Source organism: Theropithecus gelada, chromosome 6 (genome assembly GCF_003255815.1).
Source record: "Theropithecus gelada isolate Dixy chromosome 6, Tgel_1.0, whole genome shotgun sequence".
In the NCBI taxonomy this organism is placed as follows: Eukaryota; Metazoa; Chordata; class Mammalia; order Primates; family Cercopithecidae; genus Theropithecus; species Theropithecus gelada.
The window spans coordinates 58,634,582-58,654,880 of record NC_037673.1 but is presented as its reverse complement, the minus strand read 5'-3'; the positions used below and the strand labels follow the sequence as shown (position 1 = coordinate 58,654,880).

At 43.1% G+C, this 20,299-nt stretch overlaps 1 protein-coding gene and 1 pseudogene across 1 annotated transcript in view; one reads left to right on the top strand and one right to left on the bottom strand.

Moving 5' to 3' along the window:
• Positions 1–18,376, bottom strand: part of C6H5orf64 (chromosome 6 C5orf64 homolog) — a 46,314-nt gene extending 27,938 nt beyond the window's left edge. Inside the window, exon 1 of the mRNA XM_025389397.1 lies at positions 18,331–18,376. Coding sequence (XP_025245182.1) covers positions 18,331–18,376 — 46 coding nt within the window. The remainder of the gene's footprint in view (positions 1–18,330) is intronic.
• Positions 18,377–18,943: 567 nt separating this feature from the next.
• LOC112627189 lies at positions 18,944–19,038 on the top strand (annotated as a pseudogene).
• The last annotated feature ends 1,261 nt before the right edge of the window (positions 19,039–20,299 follow it).

The following is a 20,299-nucleotide window of genomic DNA, read 5'->3' as shown; positions in this document are numbered from 1 at the left end:
ATTCAAATCCAGTCAAATATCTCATGTATGAACTAAAATTTGCATTTACTAAACTTCAAACACAAATTAAAATTCCAAGTGGTTGCGCAGAATGACAGAATTAAATTAACTCAGGTTTTGTATCTTGGCTTTGCAATCACCGTGCTATCATACTTTATCGATTATTTAGATGCAGGCATACTTACTACCACAGGGGCTGGAGACACACACTGTGCCTGAAGCCAGTTCGAACCATCTTGAACTATTCTTTCTTAATGGAAGTTCTCCTAAGTTACTTTCACATAGACTATAATATTAGTAAAAGGATAAGTAATTAACTGTGCTAATTTGAAGCATATATATGTATGTGCGTATATATATATATATATGGGAATATATGTATACACACGCACACAGACATATATGAATGTATAGAAATAAAATTCAATAGTCACCACAGCAATTGTTTAGAAAGTGGACAAACAAAAGATTTGTGGGAGGATTATTTTATCACTGACATTGTTTAGAATTACTGGCGTGGGGATAATAAAAAGCAAACTGACTCATCGTCGATTTTATTATTGGTTTTAAATTCTCTGCAGGCAATGCAGCTGTGTGCATCTTGAGGGCGGGTGCACCCGCCCCTGGTTGACAGGTGGGGTGAGCCTGAAAGAGCCTGATCCTAAGCCTGAGGGCTCCAGAGGATTGTGGGCTTGAGGGGAAGTGGCGTGGCGAGGGGGGATTCCCAGACCCCAGCACCATCCCCACCAGATACTTCCCGCCTAACAGGAGACCCAGCCTGAGCTGCTCATGACTCCCCAGATTCTCAAATACTGCTGAAACATAAAGATCCCCACAAATTGCCTTTGGTGATGAGGAACCAAGAGCCCAAAACTGCTGAAACCCTGGTACCCAGTTCTCAGTAGTGAAGTGACTCACCCACCCCATGTGAGGGAAATGTGTGCTTCAGCACAATTAAACCTCGTCTCCTGCCACGGGCCCTTGAGGGCACACACAAGTTGTTGAATTTATGAATGTTAACTCTGCCAATGCCGAAATTCTACTTTAACCTATACGTGGAATGTCTTTGTTCGCTGGCAGATGAGCTGCACCTTGGGTGTCTGCAGGGGACAGGGTGAGTGAAGGTCCCCACAGAGCTCTCAGCCTGTGAAGGCCCTGATCCAGGGCACTGTCTTTAAAAACAGAAGTTTCTCTCTTTTCCCCTTCAAGTGGTGGCCGCACTGAGAGACATCTGAAGTTCTCTGAGAGCAGAGACAGAGTTTATTTCCGGTGTCCTTCATGGTCCCCAGCAGTACAACTCTCATAAAAGGTTAACTTCCTAGTTCTGGGTAGAGTCAAGTTTGTCTTTTCTCCTCTAGTTGAGGGGTCTTTAGCATAAAGGTACAGTCTCACAGAAGATGACTAAACACATAAGCCAATTTTAATGCTGTATCCTGAGACCCCAAGGGAGTCCAGGGGAGAACATCTCCCCAGACAAAGGAAAGCGGTACCTCCCCACCCCGGGGGAACACTGTGGACAAGATGCAGGTGGGCAGCGCCTGATATCCAAGGACCCGTGGAAGGCTGTGACCTTTCTCCTCTGAGCAGCAGTAAGCCAGATGTCCACCAACAGGTCCCAGAGACGCGGCCACAGCAGTAAAGCTGCATGCCAGCCTACTTGCCTGGCACTGCCCAGGAGAGTGCCACTAGTCCCCATCCTGTAGGACCAGTGGGTGCTGTCCTCCTCCATGCAGAGTGGCCAGGGAGGAGGGGCAGGACCATCTAGCCATGTGGTTCATGCCTAGGTGTCTGGGAGCAGGAAGACATGCATTTCCAATCTAGCATTGGCACCCAAACTCACATTGTTGTTTTCCTGTCAAGCAGTGTTAGCCAGCCTTATATCTAAGGACTACAGGCTTTAGTTACTCCAGGGAACAGCCTGGTAGCCAAACAAAGAAAGGCTTGTTACAAAGGCCCCTTTGTTGAAAGGGCTTTTGTCCCAGCAAGAGGATTGCTCTAGGTACCCCTTATAGGCCACCAGCCCAGAGGAGGGAAGTAATACTTGTCCAACTAACCCTCGGGTGTTTCAGAAGACCTGGACTCAAGTCCTCACAGCCCAGGTTTGCTGGCAATGTAGTCTGCTGTAAGTCACATATCCTTTTTAAGCCCCAGTTTCCTTACCTATCAAAAAGCAATCATTTATGTGAATGTCACCCTCTTTTTTCCAGTCCTGGAGGCTGAGTCCCCCAGGCTGCTGGAGGCGCTGAGAATACCTGGTCCCTACTAGCACTGCAGAGAGGTGTTTACACCCCTCTCTGGCAGAAGCCACTTCCCGTCTGGAGAGCCAGGAAGGACACCTCCTGTCACTCCCTAGAAGCAGAACAGCAGGCTGCTGACCTTCATCTGGCCACCAGTGCTCCACCCTGAACTCAAGATTCCAGGACACGAGAGAGAGGCTTCAGGAGGAGAGAGATTTCTCCTTGGAAAGCTGGAGGAGCTGAGAGGAGAGTAGGAGGCAGTGAGGAGGGACCTGCAGCAGGTCTCAGGGACTGTACGGGGTGTGGACCTGCACTGTACTTCTGCCCCCTGACCCTCGTTCCTGATGCTTTTCTGAGCTTGGTTCTCCAGCCTTCTGACAATTCCATAGGCTACTGGATAGATAGCCTTCCAGTAAATTCCCTTTCTGCTTAAGCTAACTAGATTTGAGGTCTGTTGTTTGTAACCAAGAGTCCTACCTGATACTGTGTAAGATACAGCCAGAGAGGAAATTACCCCAAAAATATATATATTTTGGGGGGGGCCCACCCCAGATGGCCGAATAGGAACAGCTCCAGCCTCCAGCTCCCAGCGTGAGCAATGCAGAAGATAGGCAATTTCTGCATTTTCAACTGAGGTACCGGGTTCATCTCACTGGGGCCTATCGGACAGTTGGCGCTGGTCTGCGGGTGCAGCCCAACCAGCAAGAGCTGAAGCAGGGCGAGGCATCACCTCACCTGGGAAGTGCAAGGGGGAAGGGAATTCCTTTTCCTAGTCAAAGGAAATTGAGACACACAACACCTGGAAAATCAGGTAACTCTCACCCTAATACTGCGCTTAATCAAGGATCTTAGCAAATGGCACACCAGGAGATTATATCCCACACCTGGCCCAGAGGGTCCCACACCCACAGAGCCTCCCTCATTGCTAGCACAGCAGTCTGAGATCTAACTGCAATGTAGCAGCGAGGTTGGGGGAGGGGCACCCACCATTGCTGAGGCTTAAGTAGGGAAACAAAGCTGCAGGGAAGCTCGAATTGGGTGGAGCCCACCACAGCTCAAGGAGGCGGGCCTGCCTCTGTAGACTCCTCTTCTGGGGACAGGGCATAGCTAAACAAAAAGCAGGAGAAACCTCAGCAGAGATAAATGCCCCTGTCTGACAGCTTTGAAGAGAGCAGTGGATCTCCCAGCACGGAGGTTGAGATCTGAGAACGGACAGACTGCCTGCTCAAGTGGGTCCCTGACCCCTGAGTAGCCTAACTGGGAGATGTCCTCCACTAGGTGCAGACCAACACCTCACACCTCACACAGTGGGGTATACCCCTGAGAAGAAGCTTCCAGAGCGAGAATCAGACAGCAACACTCGCTATTCAGCAATATTCTATCTTCTGCAGCCTCTGCTGCTGATACCCAGGCAAACAGGGTCTGGAGTGGACCTCAAGCAAACTCCAATAGACCTACAGCTGAGGGTCCTGACTGTTAGAAGGAAAACTAACAAACAGAAAGGACACCCACACCAAAACCCCATCAGTATGTCACCATCATCAAAGACCAAAGGCAGATAAAACCACAAAGATGGGGAAAAAGCAGGGCAGAAAAGCTGGAAATTTAAAAAATCTGAGTGCATCCCCCCCTCCAAAGGAACACAGCTCACCACCAGCAACAGAACAAAGCTGGATGGAGAATGACTTTGAAGTGTTGAGAGAAGGCTTCAGTCGATCAAACTTCTCAGAGCTAAAGGAGGAAGTACGTACCCAGCGCAAAGAAACTAAAAACCTTGAAAAAAGAATGGATGAATGGATAACTAGAATAATCAATGCAGAGAAGACCTTAAAAGAACTGATAGAGATGAAAACCATGAGACGAGAAATACATGACAAATGCACAAGCTTCAGCAACAGACTCGATCAACTGGAAGAAAGAGTATCAGTGATTCAAGATCAAATGAATGAAATGAAGTGAGAAGAGAAGTGTAGAGAAAAAAGAGTAAAAACAAATGAATAAAGCCTCCAAGAAATATGGGATTATGTGAAAAGACCAAATCTACGTCTGATTGGGGTGCCTGAAAGTGATGGGGGAAAGGGAACCAAGTTGGAAAACACTCTGTAGGATATCATCCGGAGAACTTCCCCAGCCTAGCAAGGCAGGCCAACATTCAAATTCAGGAAATACAGAGAACACCACAAAGATACTCCTTCAGAAGAGCAACTCCAAGACACATAATTGTCAGATTCACCAAAGTTGAAATGAAGGAAAAAATGTTAAGGGCAGCCAGAGAGAAAGGTCGGGTTACACACAAAGGGAAGCCCATCAGACTAACAGCAGATCTCTCGGCAGAAACTCTCCAAGCCAGAAGAGAGTGGGGGCCAATATTCAACATTCTTAAAGAAAAGAATTTTCCACCCAGAATTTCATATCCAGCCAAGCTAAGTTTCATAAGTGAAAGCGAAATAAAATCCTTTACAGACAAGCAAATGCTTAGAGATTTTGTCACCACCAGGCCTGCCCTACAAGAAATCCTGAAGGAAGCACTAAACGTGGAAAGGTACAACAGGTACCAGCCATTGCAAAAACATGTCAAAATGTAAAGTCCATCGATGCTAGGAAGAAACTGCATCAACTAGCAAGCAAAATAACCAGATAATATCATAATGACAGGATCAAGTTCACACATAACAATATTAACCTTAAATGTAAATGGACTAAATGCTTCAATTAAAAGACACAGACTGGCAAATTGGATAAAGAGTCAAGACCCATCAGTTTGCTGTATTCAGGAAACCCAACTCACATGCAGAGAAACACATAGGCTCAAAATAAAGGGATGGAGGAAGATCTACCAAGCAAATGGAAAACAAAAAAAGCAGGGTTTGCAATCTTAGTCTCTGATAAAACAGACTTTAAACCATCAAAGATCAAAAGAGACAAAAAAGGCCATTACATAATGGTAAAGGGATCAATTCATCAGAAAGAGCTAACTATCCTAAATATATATGCACCCAATACAGGAGCACCCAGATTCATAAAGCAAGTCCTTAGAGACTTACAGAGACTTAGACTCCCATACAATAATAATGGGAGACTTTAACACCCCACTGTCAACATTAGACAGATTAATGAGACAGAAAGTTAACAAAGATATACAGGAATTGAACTCAACTCTGCACCAAGCGGACCTAATAGACATTTAAAGAACTCTCCACCCCAAATCAACAGAATATACATTCTTCTCAGCACCACATCGCACTTATTCCAAAATTGACCACATAGTTGGAAGTAAAGCACTCCTCAGCAAATGTACAAGGACAGAAATTATAACAAACTGTCTCTCACACCACAGTGCAATCAAACTAGAACTCAGGACTAAGAAACTCAATCAAAACTGCTCAACTACATAGAAACTGAACAACCTGCTCCTGAATGACTACTGGGTACGTAACAAAATGAAGGTAGAAATAAAGATGTTCTTTGAAACCAATGAGAACAAAGATACAACATACCAGAATCTCTGGGACACATTTAAAGCAGTGTGTAGAGGGAAATTTGTAGCACTAAATGCCCACAAGAGAAAACAGGAAAGATCTAAATTTGACACCCTAACATCACAATTAAAAGAACTAAAGAAGCAAGAGCAAACACATTCAAAAGCTAGCAGAAGGCAAGAAATAACTAAGATCAGAGCAGAACTGAAGGAGATAGAGACTCAAAAAACCCTCCAAAAAATCAATGAATCCAGGAGCTGGTTTTTTGAAAAGATTAACAAAATTGATAGACTGCTAGCAAGACTAATAAAGAAGAAAAGAGAGAAGAATCAAGTAGATGCAATAAAAAATGATAAAGGGGATATCACCACCGACCCCACAGAAATACAAACTACCATCAGAGAATACTATAAACACCTCTATGCAAATAAACTAGAAAACCTAGAAGAAATGGATAATTTCCTGGACACTTACACTCTCCCAAGACTAAACCAGGAAGAAGTTGAATCCCCGAATAGACCAATAGCAGGCTCTGAAATTGAGGCAATAATTAATAGCCTACTAACCAAAAAAAGTCCAGGACCAGACGGATTCACAGCCAAATGCTACCAGAGGTACAAGGAGGAGTTGGTACCATTCCTTCTGAAACTATTCCAATCAACAGAAAAAGAGGGAATCCTCCCTAACTCATTTTACGAGGCCAACATCATCCTGATACCAAAGCCTGACAGAGATACAACAAAAAAAGAGAATTTTAGACCAATATCCCTGATGAACATCAATGCAAAAATCCTCAATAAAATACTGGCAAACAGAATCCAGCAGATTCTGTTTGGTGGATAACATCAAAAAGTTTATCCACCATGATCAAGTGGGCTTCATCCCTGGGATGCAAGGCTGGTTCAACATACGCAAATCAATAAACGTAAACCAGCATATAAACAGAACCAAAGACAAAAACCACATGATTATCTCAATAGATGCAGAAAAGGCCTTTGACAAAATTCAACAGCCCTTCATGCTAAAAACTCTCAATAAATTTGGTATTGATGGAACATATCTCAAAATAATAAGAGCTATTTATAACAAACCCACAGCCAATATCATACTGAATGGGCAAAAACTGGAAGCATTCCCTTTAAAAACTGGCACAAGACAGGGATACCCTCTCTCACCATTCCTATTCAACACAGTGTTGGAAGTTCTGGCTAGGGCAATCAGGCAAGAGAAAGAAATCAAGAGTATTCAGTTAGGAAAAGAAGAAGTCAAATTGTCCCTGTTTGCAGATGACATGATCGCATATTTAGAAAACCCCATTGTCTCAGCCCAAAATCTCCTTAAGCAGATAAGCAACTTCAGCAAAGTCTCAGGATACAAAATCAATGTGCAAAAATCACAAGCATTCTTATACACCAGTAACAGACAGAGAGCCAAATCATGAATGAACTCCCATTCACAATAGTTTCAAAGAGAATAAAATACCTAGGAATCTAACTTACAAGGGATGTAAAGGACCTCTTCAAGGAGAACTACAAACCACTGCTCAGTGAAATAAAAGAGGACACAAACAAATGGAAGAACATACCATGCTCATGCATAGGAAGAATCAATATCGTGAAAATGGCCATACTGCCCAAAGTAAATTATAGATTCAATGCCACCCCATCAATCTACCAATGAGTTTCTTCACAGAATTGGAAAAAACTGCTTTAAAGTTCATATGGAACCAAAAAAGAGCCCACATTGCCAAGACAATCCTAAGCCAAAAGAACAAAGCGGGAGGCATCACGCTACCTGACTTCAAACTATACTACAAGGCTACAGTAACCAAAACAGCATGGTACTGGTACCAAAACAGAGATATAGGCTAATGGAACAGTACAGAGCCCTCAGAAATAATACCACACATCTACAACCATCTGATCTTTGACAAAGCTGACAAAAACAAGAAATGGGGAAAGAATTCCCTATTTAATAAATGGTGCTGGGAAAATTGGCTAGCCATAAGTAGAAAGCTGAAACTGGATCCTTTCCTTACTCCTTATACAAAAATCAATTCAAGATGGATTAGAGACTTAAATGTTAGACCTAAAACCATAAAAACCCTAGAAGAAAACCTAGGTAATACCATTCAGGACATAGGCATGGGCCAGGACTTCATGTCTAAAACACCAAAAGCAATGGCCACAAAAGCCATAATTCACAAATGGGATCTAATTAAACTAAAGAGCTTCTGCACAGCAAAAGAAACTACCATCAGAGTGAACAGGCAACCTACAGAATGGGAGAAAATTTTTGCAATCTACTCATCTGACAAAGGGTTAATATCCAGAACCTATAAAGAACTCAATCAAATTTACAAGAAAAAAACAAACAACCCCATCAAAAAGTGGGCAAAGGATATGAACAGACACTTCTCAAAAGAAGACATTCATACAGACAACAGACACATGAAAAAATGCTCATCATCACTGGCCATCAGAGAAATGCAAATCAAAACCACAATGAGATACCATCTCACACCAGTTAGAATGGCAATCATTAAAAAATCAGGAAACAACAGGTGCTGGAGAGGATGTGGAGAAATAGAAACACTTTTACACAGTTGGTGGGACTGTAAACTAGTGTGATAATTCCTCAAGGATCTAGAACTAGAAATACCAATGCCTCAAGGATCTAGAACTAGAAAATACCCATTACTGGGGATATACCCAAAGGATTATAAGTCACACTGCTATAAAGACACAAGCACACCTATGTTTATTGTGGCACTATTCACAATAGCAAAAGCTTGGAATCAACCCAAGTGTCCATCAGTGACAGACTGGATTAAGAAAATGTGGCTCATATACACCATGGAATACTATGCAGCCATAAAAAAGGATGAGTTCGTGTCCTTTGTAGGGACATGGATGCAGCTGGAAACCATCATTCTTAGCAAACTATCACAAGAACAGAAAACCAAATACCGCATGTTCTCACTTATAGATGGGAACTGAACAATGAGATCACTTGGACACAGGAAGGGGAGCAACACACACCGGGTGGGGGGAGGGATAGCATTATGAGATATACCTAATGTAAATGACGAGTTAATGGGTGCAGCACACAAACATGGCACATGTATACATATTTAACAAACCTGCACGTTGTGCACATGTACCCTAGAACTTAAAGTATAATAAAATATATATATTTTTTTATTCTACCTACACAAATATAGTAACCACAGCATTATTTAAAACTGTGCAAATGGGTTTTTTAATCCGCCTACACAAATATACTAACCACGGCATTATTTAAAACTGTGCAAATGGGAAACCACTGGACAGTAGTGAGGTGGTTAAGTGGAGTCTGATCCATTCACTCGGAAAAGCAAGCAATCATCAGAATAATGGGTATGAAGACAATGCAATGACAAGGGAAGTGCTCCTAAGATCAACTGACAAATGACAACAGGATAAGAAATTGAATATGCAAGACGTGCCCCTCTCCCCCTACCAAGAATAGAAGCTCCGTAGGAGCTAGACTTTTGATCTATTTTGTTCAGGGTCCTATCTCCAGCAAGTGGCAATGGTAGACACCCAACTAACACTTAGAGAATGAATGAATGAACTATTTGCACAGGGGAGGAGTGGGTAAAAACACCTTCAAATGCTGTTAGTGACTAGTACAGGTTACTCCGATTTTTTAAAGCTGTTGTTCTCTTTCCTCTATTTCCAACATTTTCCATCATGTGGTTTTATTCACTTTCCTGAGAAGAAAAAAAATGTTTTTCTTAGCCCAAACCATTGGTAGGTGGCCTGACTTCCCTAATATTTATGTTCCTTCTTGAGAGGCCTAAGTTGCAACTAAGCAGGGTGGCAAGGGCAAAGGAACATTTGCTCTCCTTTCCAAGTAGAAATGCTCAGCTGAAGCAGTAATTAAGGAGCCTGGCTCTGCTGCCCGAGGATACACTTCCTTCCCATGGGCGGCGAGCGCCGAGTGACCTTCACAGCCCCTGGGCTGGATCTTGGAGCAGGAGAGTCTGTCTGGGGCCATAAAGCGTCGCCAGGTGTCCAGGCCAAGTCAAAGGCCTTCCTGCCCTCCCCTGTTCCCCTCCGGTTGTCATCTCTTGCTTCCTCACCCGGGCTTTGTCACCGGTCCATGCACACTGCAGGGTCTGAACAATGGCAGACTCAATAGCCAGAGGGAGTTCAAAGGGGTTGATCGCCCCTTCAGATTGGCATTCAGCAGAGGCAGCCACTAGCTTAGCAAGTGGGATCCTGTTCCACCTCAGAGTGACTAAGCAGGGAAGTGGAGGAGTCAGCACTCCACAGAAGTCAGGAGGTTGGCCTCAGGCTGGCCATGAATTCTCACAGCAGGAAAGGGCAAAAGGAGATTAACCAGCCAGGTGAGCTATGAGGAAATGAAATCTGCTGCAGATCACTGGGCAGAGCCAGCTGTGCACACCTGCTAAGATCACCATCTTATGACCACCACTGGCTTGCACTCACTATGATATTCTTTTTCTCTCTCTCTCTGTCTCTCTCACACATGCCCGTATTTTCACCGTGATACAATGAGAATAAAATCATGCAAAGGAAAATGCCGAATGCAGAGAAAAGAAGACACATAAACACACACCTGCAAAGGCTCTGATTCACTAACTTCATGCCCCTTTTTTACCTGCTCATATCAAAACATGCTTCGTCCTGGTTGGATCCAACAAAAGACTACCAGCCCCACTCTCAGGGCACATCCTGCAGGCACTTTTTTCTGTTTTATAAATAGCGCTGCAGTGTTTAGTGGGTTGCTCACAGTTTAGGACCACCTGGGAGGAAGCCCCACTCAACATTGTGGGTCCCAGCTCTGCCGGCTTTCTTCTCCAAATTCCAAGGGTACAAAACCAGTTGGACGGTGTCCCCGCTTAAGAGCTCTGAGTCCCAACTCTATGTGATCCCTCCTCAAGCTGCTGAGGTTCCGCACCAGCCTGGGAAAACCCTCCACCAGAGGCCTGTGTTCCAGCTTTGCTGGGCCCTTCCCCTAAGCATCTAGGTTCGATTAACTCCAGGCTCTTGCTTTGTTTCCTCAGCCCTTGGAGTGGTAGCTGCTCCCTGCAGTTACTATCACTGAGATATCTCAGGCTTCCTTTTTTGCCTTTTCATTCCTAATACTAACCTAATAATCCCCTTTATTAAATTATCTCTGTTAAAATAACTTTGGTGATAAACAGCTTACTTAAATAATGTTTACATGATCAAAAGATTTTCTGTAGTAGTATTAACAGTTCTGGTTTCCTTGGTTATTTTAAGTGTATTCAATTTAAATTAAATTCATTGAATTTTTTTCCAATTATGCTTTCATTTTGTAGTCATTAAAAAATTTAAAAAACTGGCCAGGCGTGGTGGTTCACGCCTGTAATCCTAGCACTTTGGGAGGATGAGGTGGATGGATCACTTGAGGTCAGGATTTCGAAACCAGCGTGGCCAACATGGTGAAACCCTGTCTCTACTAAAAATCCAAAAATTTAGCTGAGCGTGGTGATAGGTGCCTGTAATCCCAGCTACCTGGGAGGCTGAAGCAGGATAATTGCTTGAACTCAGAAGGCAGAGGTTGCAGTGAGCCAAGATCGTGCCACTGTGCTCCAACCTGGGTGACAAAGCAAGTCTCTATCTAAAAAATAAAATAAAATAAAATAAAATAAAAATAATAAAAAGATGGTGCTCTCCTGATTGGACTTTTACTGATACAGGAGAAAAGCTAGTAGGAAAAAATTAAACCTGCTAGTGAAGACAGGTTTCTGTGTGCTTTGACAGAGTGATCCATCTCCTTGTCACCACGGATGGGAAAAAGAGCTTTACATCTGTTATGTTTAAATGATATTCCCCAAGGAACAGTGTTCAAGAGCTACTTGATGGTTACCATCCACTAAGCTGTTCAAGTTATTGACCATTATTTACTTAGATTCTGAGAAGTTTTAGATACAGTTAAACAATGGAGGAATATATGGTCTTTAAATAGCCAGGGATTACAGAACAAAATAAATACATTCTGAAGAAAGAGAGTCTAAGTAAGGAAAAGAATACCCAGCTGGAAAGAGAATGCTGTAGAACAAATATACAGAAGGAGTTAAGCAATTTAGCTATTCAAAAAGACCAAAGGGAGGCCACCACACTATAAGTCGGGGTGGGGAGGGGGGAGCGACTATTAAAATCACAGGTGGTTGCAATAACCACACATACATTCGGTGCTGAATTTCCAATCCCTATCTCCTTACTTTGGGAGCAATTAGTCTCGGGTGAAAAATTGCACTTGTAGCTAATTGCACCTGCAATTACCTACTTCCGGGTGCAATTAGCCACTTGAACCTAATTCTGAGTGTGCAAGTGTTTAATTGCATATGTGAGGAGGTGATTCCAGACACAGTTAGTTGTGCCCCCAGTCTTTGCACCTGCAACTAATTGTGACTAATAAAACAAGTCTTCATACAAGTCAGGTTGAAGGTACATATGGTGACCCTGTTTGGGGAACCAAGAATTGGATTGGTTGGGCTAATAGAAGTACAAGTGCACTAAAGAGAACAAAGGGACAAATTATTTAGAAATTGTCATTCTTTGGATCTATGGTTACATTATCCATGTCCCTTCCTGCAATCATGCTCCTCCCAGACTACAGAATATAAAGTCAGCTGATTAAAGGCAAGCATCCTGTCTTGGCTGACGTAGTTCTTTGTAAAGACAAAAGTAATTCTTCTGCTGACATTGAGGAACATCCATAAGGTGCAGGTCAGAACCATGTTGCAGCCAATTCTCCATTATTTGTGTTAATTCCAATGAGGTTATTCAAAACACTGGGCAACAGGTATTTATTGAACTGAGTCATATCACAAATCCAGAAATTAACAGATATGGCTCCTGCCTTCAATTTCATGTCAGTTCCACAAATAATTATTAAGTGCCTACTATCTGCTTGGCATGTCGAGGTGCTCATTTACTTATTAGGAACATTCATTTGTTCTTTCTACAAACGCCTATTGATGTGGTTTGGATGTCTGTCCACTCCAAATCTCATGTTGAAATGTGATTCCCAGTGTTAGAGGTTGGGCCTGGGGGGAGGTGATTGGATCATGGGGGCAGATCTCTCATTAATAGTTTAGCACCATCCCTTTGGGGACAAGTGAGTTCTCACTCAAGTTAGTTCATGAGGGACCTGGTTGTTTAAAACTCTGGGACCTCCCCCTTTTCTCTCTCTTGTTTCTGCTCTCACCATGTGACATGCTGGCTCCTCGTTGCCTTCCACCATGATTGTAAGCTTCCTGAAGCCTCACCAGAGACAGATGTTGCAGCCATGCTTGTACAGCCAGCAGAATCGTGAGCCAATTAAACTTCTTTTCTTTACAAATTACCCAGCCTTGGGTATTTCTTTACAGCAATGTAAAAACAGCCTAACAAACCAATTTATCAAGCCTTCCTGGAACTCACATTCACGTGGGAAAGAGAGATGCTAAACAGCTGTTTATACAATTAATGTCTTCATTACAGGGGCTGGGAGAGTGCACAACTAGGGCCTGCCCTGGTAAGAGTTTATGTTAGGGTGTTCTGAAGACTTGACACTTGAGCTGAGATTTTAAAAATCACTAGGGGCTACTTAGAAAAGAGAGGGACAGCAGACTCCGGACAGGGAGAATGAAAATGCCAAGGCTCTGAGGCTGAAAGGAACTTCCCAGAATTGAGAATGGAAAGAAGGCCAGCGTGGCTGGAGCGGAATAAGGGGGAGAAGTGGTTGAAGGTTATGTGATGAGTGGGAGGAGTTTCCTCTGGGTTGCCAAAAATGTGCCTCATGAAAGAACTCTGCCAGAATGAAGGGCATTGCATGGCCTCTCAACCACAGCCAAGAGAGAATCTTGATGTGAGATGTTTTTCTGTCCCTCTTCCTCGAATCTCACCAATATCAGCCTGGATCCTGGAAGAGCCAGAAGAGAGATGAGGTAGAGAGAGAATAAAATTGCCAACCAACCCCTCCTTCCCAACTGCATGAACCTGAGCTTCAGCTGATATCACTAACTTTGATTTGCAGGTGAGATTGAAGTTTGACATTAAGCTGAACTGGACCTTTAACACTGAAAAGAAATCTCATTATCAGAATTGAGGCTTTTCTAGTAGTTGGAAGTAATCCAGAAAGCCAAGGCATCTGCACGAGATGTCTCCAAAGCACAGGAAGTAGGGACCTGCCTGAGCATATCTGAAGCTGGGTAGGAGAAATGTACAGCCTCTTTGTGACTGTACCCCCTTGAGCCAGCCTATTCCACCAGTGGTACATAGGAACAATGCATATGATCCCCCAGAGCTGAGGCCCCCCAAGGCAGCAAACTTCCACAAAGATAAGAAGGACTCATAAGATTTGGGTGGAGAGGAGGGACCAGGCACTGCAAGAGAAGAATGAGAACACAGGAGAATGAAGTTCATTCTCTATTGGATGGGAAGGCTAGAGAAGTCTGGCCTGGCTAGAGCAGATGTTCTGAGATGTGAGAAGCAATGTTGGATAGAACATGAGCTAAAGACAGATGGAAGGAAGTCTTGAATGCCAGGCAATAGGAGTTAGGAGCCTCTCGCATCAAACCTGGCTCTTCCTCCAGATTCAGAACAAGCAGCAAAATAACTTGGTTTGAGCTTAAAGTGAAAGGCTCATCTTCCTGAGCTCCCTTCAAGGGCTGAAATGGTGACCTTTTCCCCAGTCTTTCTTCTCCGTGTACTGTCTAGTGGAGATAATGAGAAGTCATCACTGTGAGGACATTACCTCCTCATCTGAACCCCTTCACCAGCACTCCTGGTCAAGATGGTACATGTGCAGTGCAAGTCTTCAAGGATTTGGGGAGAGCAGTAGAACCCCTTCTTTTATGCCTTTTTCTCTTTTGGCAAAAACTGACTCGATGCTCACCAATTAGATTAGAGTCATGTCACTGGATTCTAGTCAGGTGGCCAGTACAGGGCTGGCCTCTAAAACATTCAACACAATATTCCACTCATTCTCCCCTTCCAATTTGTGAGACTGAAAATAAACGACCCTGCGATGGTGGAGACACATAACAGCAAGAATCTGTATCCCTACTCAGAGAGGAGCATCAGACTGGCATCAGACCACAACACGAGCAAGAAAGAAACATGTGCTTGGTTAAGCCATTGAGATGGGGTGCTTACTCATCATTGCAGTGCAGCCTAGTCTATTGTAACAGATCTATCCACCTCTGACCCCAGTGTTCCCCATCCTCTGATCTCTCTCCCTTCTGTACTCTTTCTGCAGCCACCTTGGCCTCAGTCACTTCCTTACAGCGGAGTATTCACCGTTGCAGCAGAGGCAGGGGAGGAAGACCCAAGAAGGGAAGACCTGGACACTTCTCTTCCCCTAGCATGCTATTGCATTGCCTCTCACCCTGGCTGTTACTCTCTCTGGAATACTCTTCCTCTAGATGTTCACTCCTGGCTTCTCTTCAGCTGAAATGACTCTTTCTCAGAGAAGGTTGCAGGCACCACCCACCCACAACTTCTAAACACAATACTCTTTCCTGCCTTCATAGCAATACATTATTCATGAAATTATCTCATCTGTTTATTGTCTTTCTCCTTGTAGGATGTCACCTCCACCAGAACAAGGACTAGGTTTTGTATGTTGCTGTTCCTTTAGTGCCAGAACATGCCCACCCCTGCTCAGTAAATAAGCATTAAGTGAATGAATTAATAAGTGAAAGGCTGTAAGTACTTTGACCTGCAGGTTATCTAGTCTCACTCCCTTTACAGATGAGGAAATTGACTCTTTTCCCAGAAAAGAGGAAGCAGAAAAGCAAAGGCAACTCTCCCGTTCTAGCTGTTTCTGGAGTGCTGAACTTAGATGTGATTTATTCAAATGAAAACTCTTGGGAAATTGTTTCAGAGGGATCCATAAAACAAATGCCATTTTTACCTAGAGAATTCACTCAACCTTCCAACCAATTTCAAATATAGTTCTTTAATGCAGATTTGACAAATCTGAAATCTCTTACACAAAGCCATTTATCATCTAATGTGCGCCTGCCCTGCACCACAGTTTAAGTTATAGCTTTTTAACGGGGTAAAACATTTCAATGAAATCATCAAAATACCTTAAACCAAAACTGCTTATAAGATATTGATGAGTTTCAAGCATTGATTCTACCCCTGAAAATATCAACCTTGCCATTGGCACCATGGGTACTTCTAATAAAAGCAGCCAAGGAGGTATAATGAATATCTAATGAACCATTTTGTATGTCTATGTTGCTTCTCGAATTGGAAATAAATCAATGAGCCTTACAAAATGCATATTTTAGTTATATCTCTATAAACAATAATCTTGTTTTTCTATCATGACTTGAATGTCATTCTTTTTATAATATAATTGAAGATTTAATAATTTATTATATAGGTTGCCTTCCCGTTTAAGCTCTAGGTTATGTGTGTATACATAATACATATAGGTTGCCTTCCCCATTTAAGCTCTAGGTTATGTGTGTGTATATATATATGTGTACATATATATAGTGTATGTATATGTGTGTGTGTGCATATATATATACACACACATAACCTAGAGCTTAAACGGGGAAGGCAACCTAGTCCAATGTCTGATTTTTAAAAATTTTGAAATGTCCTTGTATGTAGAAGCTCTGTGAGTCCTAAAAGTAAACCAAAATGCTGACATTCCAGGAGCAAACATAGGGGCACATGAATAGTAACTAGTAAACAAGTCCTAGATGCTTCCATGAATATAATACCAGGAGAAGGCCTAGATCCAGTGCCAAGGGCTAAATGAAGACTAACAGAGGCAATAATCCTGCTTCACAGGCACTATAGCTGAGCCCACACTCACCTGGCCAGTCAGGCCAAGGCCGGTCTCCTTGGGCTGGAACAAGCTCCTCTGGGAACAGTGTGGTGTGTTCACCTAGAGACCTCTTCCTGACAAAGGTTTCGGCTGTGTTGTCCCACCTGCTTCCTCAGCTGAAAATGGGAAATGGGGCAAGTTGCTTCCCCTCCTGCTGGCTCAAATCCTATGACCCAAAGTACGGTCTCCATCTCAGCAACTTCCCTTCCAGAGGCCAAATATAGCCATCCCTTTCCTGGCTCGCTAAAATTCCAGTCAGAATGCTGTGCATAGTGACAGACGGCCAAAGAGCATCTCACCAGCCTAGCCACAGCCAAAAATAACAGCCACTTGGTTAGCATAGACTGTGGAGTTTTTCTTGTTTTCTGCTGAGACTTTGTACTGAGTTATTTTTTTGTTTTGGTTTTGGATTTTTTTGTTTTTGTAGTTTGAAAGTAGATAGAGTAACTGAAGAAGTGGCCACACCAACTTCCTACATGAGGTTCCTGGGTTTAGTTAGTTCCAGCAGTGATGGGTCATGACCAGAAAGGTACTCACCTCTTAAATCTCCCCAGCCACCTACCCAAAAGGAGGGGCTGATAAGCGCGTTTTCTCCCCACTCTGTCCAGGAGTGCCTCCTGCACACCCCAGGTCATGCTGGGACCCAACCACCATGCTACATTTTCTCTTGGGTCTTATGGAAGGAAGACTGGGGGAGGCTCTCCTGTGGGCTGGGTGGGGACATTTCCAGACTTGCACTCATTATGCTTCTGGGCAGTAGACAGGCCCCAACCCCAAGCTGTCAGTCTGGTGCCCTCCACAAGTTCTAAAAGGCGTTAAATTATTAATTTATTTCTTTAAAAATACACAGTGCTGAACGACAACCAAGCCCACTTTTGATCTGCATCATGACACACAAGGCTCTTGTCAGCCAGGTTTTGTACAGGCCAACAGACACATCTTATTAAATCTCACCTAGCCGGTGACATGAAACTGGAGCATACTAAAGAGATTTAGGCTGAGAAAGATGATTTTCTTCTCCATGCCCTGTTTCCAAATGCAATGAATAATAAGAAATTTTGCAAAAGTGTAACATTCAACTGTTGGAACATCTTTGTACTTTTGTTCTTCAAAGTCAGAATGTTTTCTGGAATTATGTTTCTACCTGAGGAAAAAAAATACTCCTTCAATTTCTACATGTGCAAGCATATCACACAGATACATCTCATTTCTTGTCATGTTGTATGCCGTCCCAAGACCAATAAATAATTTATGCATTAAATGCATTTATCAGCTCTCGTGTGTGTGTGTGTATATGTATATAATCTCCTATGTGTTAATGTCAAAGATGTCTTCTATATTAACAGAAAGCAAGCAACCTCTTGGGTGTTTTACCACCATGAAATTAACTTTGTATCTTACCCATCAAATGAGTGAAAAGTGAGAACAGGTCCCTGCTCTTTACAGAAAACTAAATGCTAGTCTACAACAGAAGAGGAGTTACAGTAGAAATTTCTCATTACATATCTGCTGAAATTGCTCCCCTCCCTTATTTTTTTTTTTCCAAAGAAGGTCTTTATTACTCCAGGGCTACTTAGATTGTAGAGGGAATACGTCTCCTAAATTTCAACTTGTTCTATTTAAGTTGCCTTTCCTTTGCTTCCCACTTTGAGTATTTATCATGCTTGTCATTAAGAACTGCTTCTGAGCCCTCACAGTGCCAAGCCTGGGACCAGGTGCATGCGTTTGGCAGTCCTCACCTCCACTGCCATCCACAAGCTCCAATTTGGATTTAACCGTGGTCATCATTCACACCCTCATGGCAGCAGGATCTAGGGGTGCCACCAACATGATGACAGGCAGTGAGCATGAGCACTGGCAGCAACTGCTTTCGGCAAAGTCACGTGGCTGCACCTGGCTCCTGCTTGCTGTTCTGAGCCTGTCCCCTCTTTCCACCCATCCTCCCCATTTAGAAGGCTTCTGTGTTTCAGTGATGCCATGAAAGAACCCCCAGACTGATAGAATCTGAGAGGAATGGAACTCAAAAATAATCTAGTCCAACCTGCTCATTTGAAAAATAAGGAAATGGAGGGCCTGAGGGGATAACGTCCTTGGCCGCACTCACACAGGTAGTTGCTGGCAGAGCAGAGACTGGAACTAAGTATTTGAACCCACTTTCAAGGCTCTTTCCACCATACCAGTGGCTCCCAACATTTGCTGGCACAACCCACAGTCAGAAGGAAACTTTACATCCTGATTCACACTTATACACACGTTTGCAACTTATACAAACGTTTTACAAAACAGTGCTTACTATGTGACACCCTTTGATCTTTTATATTGTAGTAGATTCATTTTAAAATATTCTGGAGATTGCTTAACAGCACGTAGACTCAAATTGGAACAGTACAGAGAAGATTAGCATGGCCCCTGCACAAGGATAACATGCAAATTTTTTCCATATTTTTTTGTACATTTACCAAATGTTACTTTTCTTTCCAGGGATAACATTTATAGGTATACAGTCCTATAGCTTGCATTTTCTTAGTTAGAAACATCCACTGAATATTTAGGAGGACGGGGGTTGACTTAGATACAGAACAGGGTCCCTTTTAGGTCTAAGCATCATGCTCCTGGTCAGGAATGATCTTCCTGTCTACCTGTCCTCAGATTAGAATGATGTGAAAGACAGAACGATCTAGTAGACAGAATACTGGACTGACAGTCAAGGCCCAGCATCTAGTCCTGGCTCCACCAACTGCTAACTGTGTAACTTTGGGCGAGTTTCCTCTGGGTTCCGTTAACTCATCTGCATGATCAAGCTGTTGCTAACTGACAGAGTTCTGAGGAGTAAATGAAATAATGCAAATTAAAGCAATAAAAAGCTCTATGCACAAGACTTGTCCTGGAATAGCAATGATCTTCCATTCTCACATTTCAGAGAAATATGGTATCTAAAGAGGTTTCTGGATTGTCATCAAAACACCTGCATAATGTATTATGAATAAATTTGGTAGATTAAAGAAAAACCATAGCCTGAAACTACCTTATTTTTAAATGTGTTTGCAGGTGTTTGAAGAGGAGGGGCTCACTCCAAATCTTGAAGATGTTCAGCCTTGAAAAAGTAGAAGTCATTGTGACCAAAGATGATGCCACCACAGCTTTGAAAAAAAGGTGATGAGTCTCTGATGGAAAAACACATTCAAGAAAGGTCAATACTAGCGAGTATGAATGAACACACAGCAAAAATTTCAGATGGAACAGCCATGCCAAGGGCTTGTGGGACAGGTGAGGCCGAGTGAATAAAAAGAAGCAGCCCCAGAGACACTCAAGGTGGTTCCAGCTGCTTGTGAAGGAGGCTTCTTTCTAAGAGGTGGCTGGGCTTGGTTTCGGTGTCTTCCAGTTTGGGACTCATGAATTGCAACTAATAAAGATCAAAAAACTGATACAGAAATTGTTTTATAAAACTTTCAAAATGCCTGCAGTGACCTTCACAAGAGCAGAAGTTAGGAGGATCCCTGACAGCCGAGAACATTGTGCGAAGCCCCTCAGAAGTTAGTTGTGAAGCCCTGCTGGGAGATCTTTGGCTGCACGGGGGAGAGGGATGGTGGGGAGGCGGACAGGCATAATCGTCACTATTATGGTATAGGAAGGGCTGCTGCTTCTCTGCCCGAAACAGAGAACACCTGTTTCAGAGAAGAAGGTGTCAGGAAGATCCTAAAGGAAAGG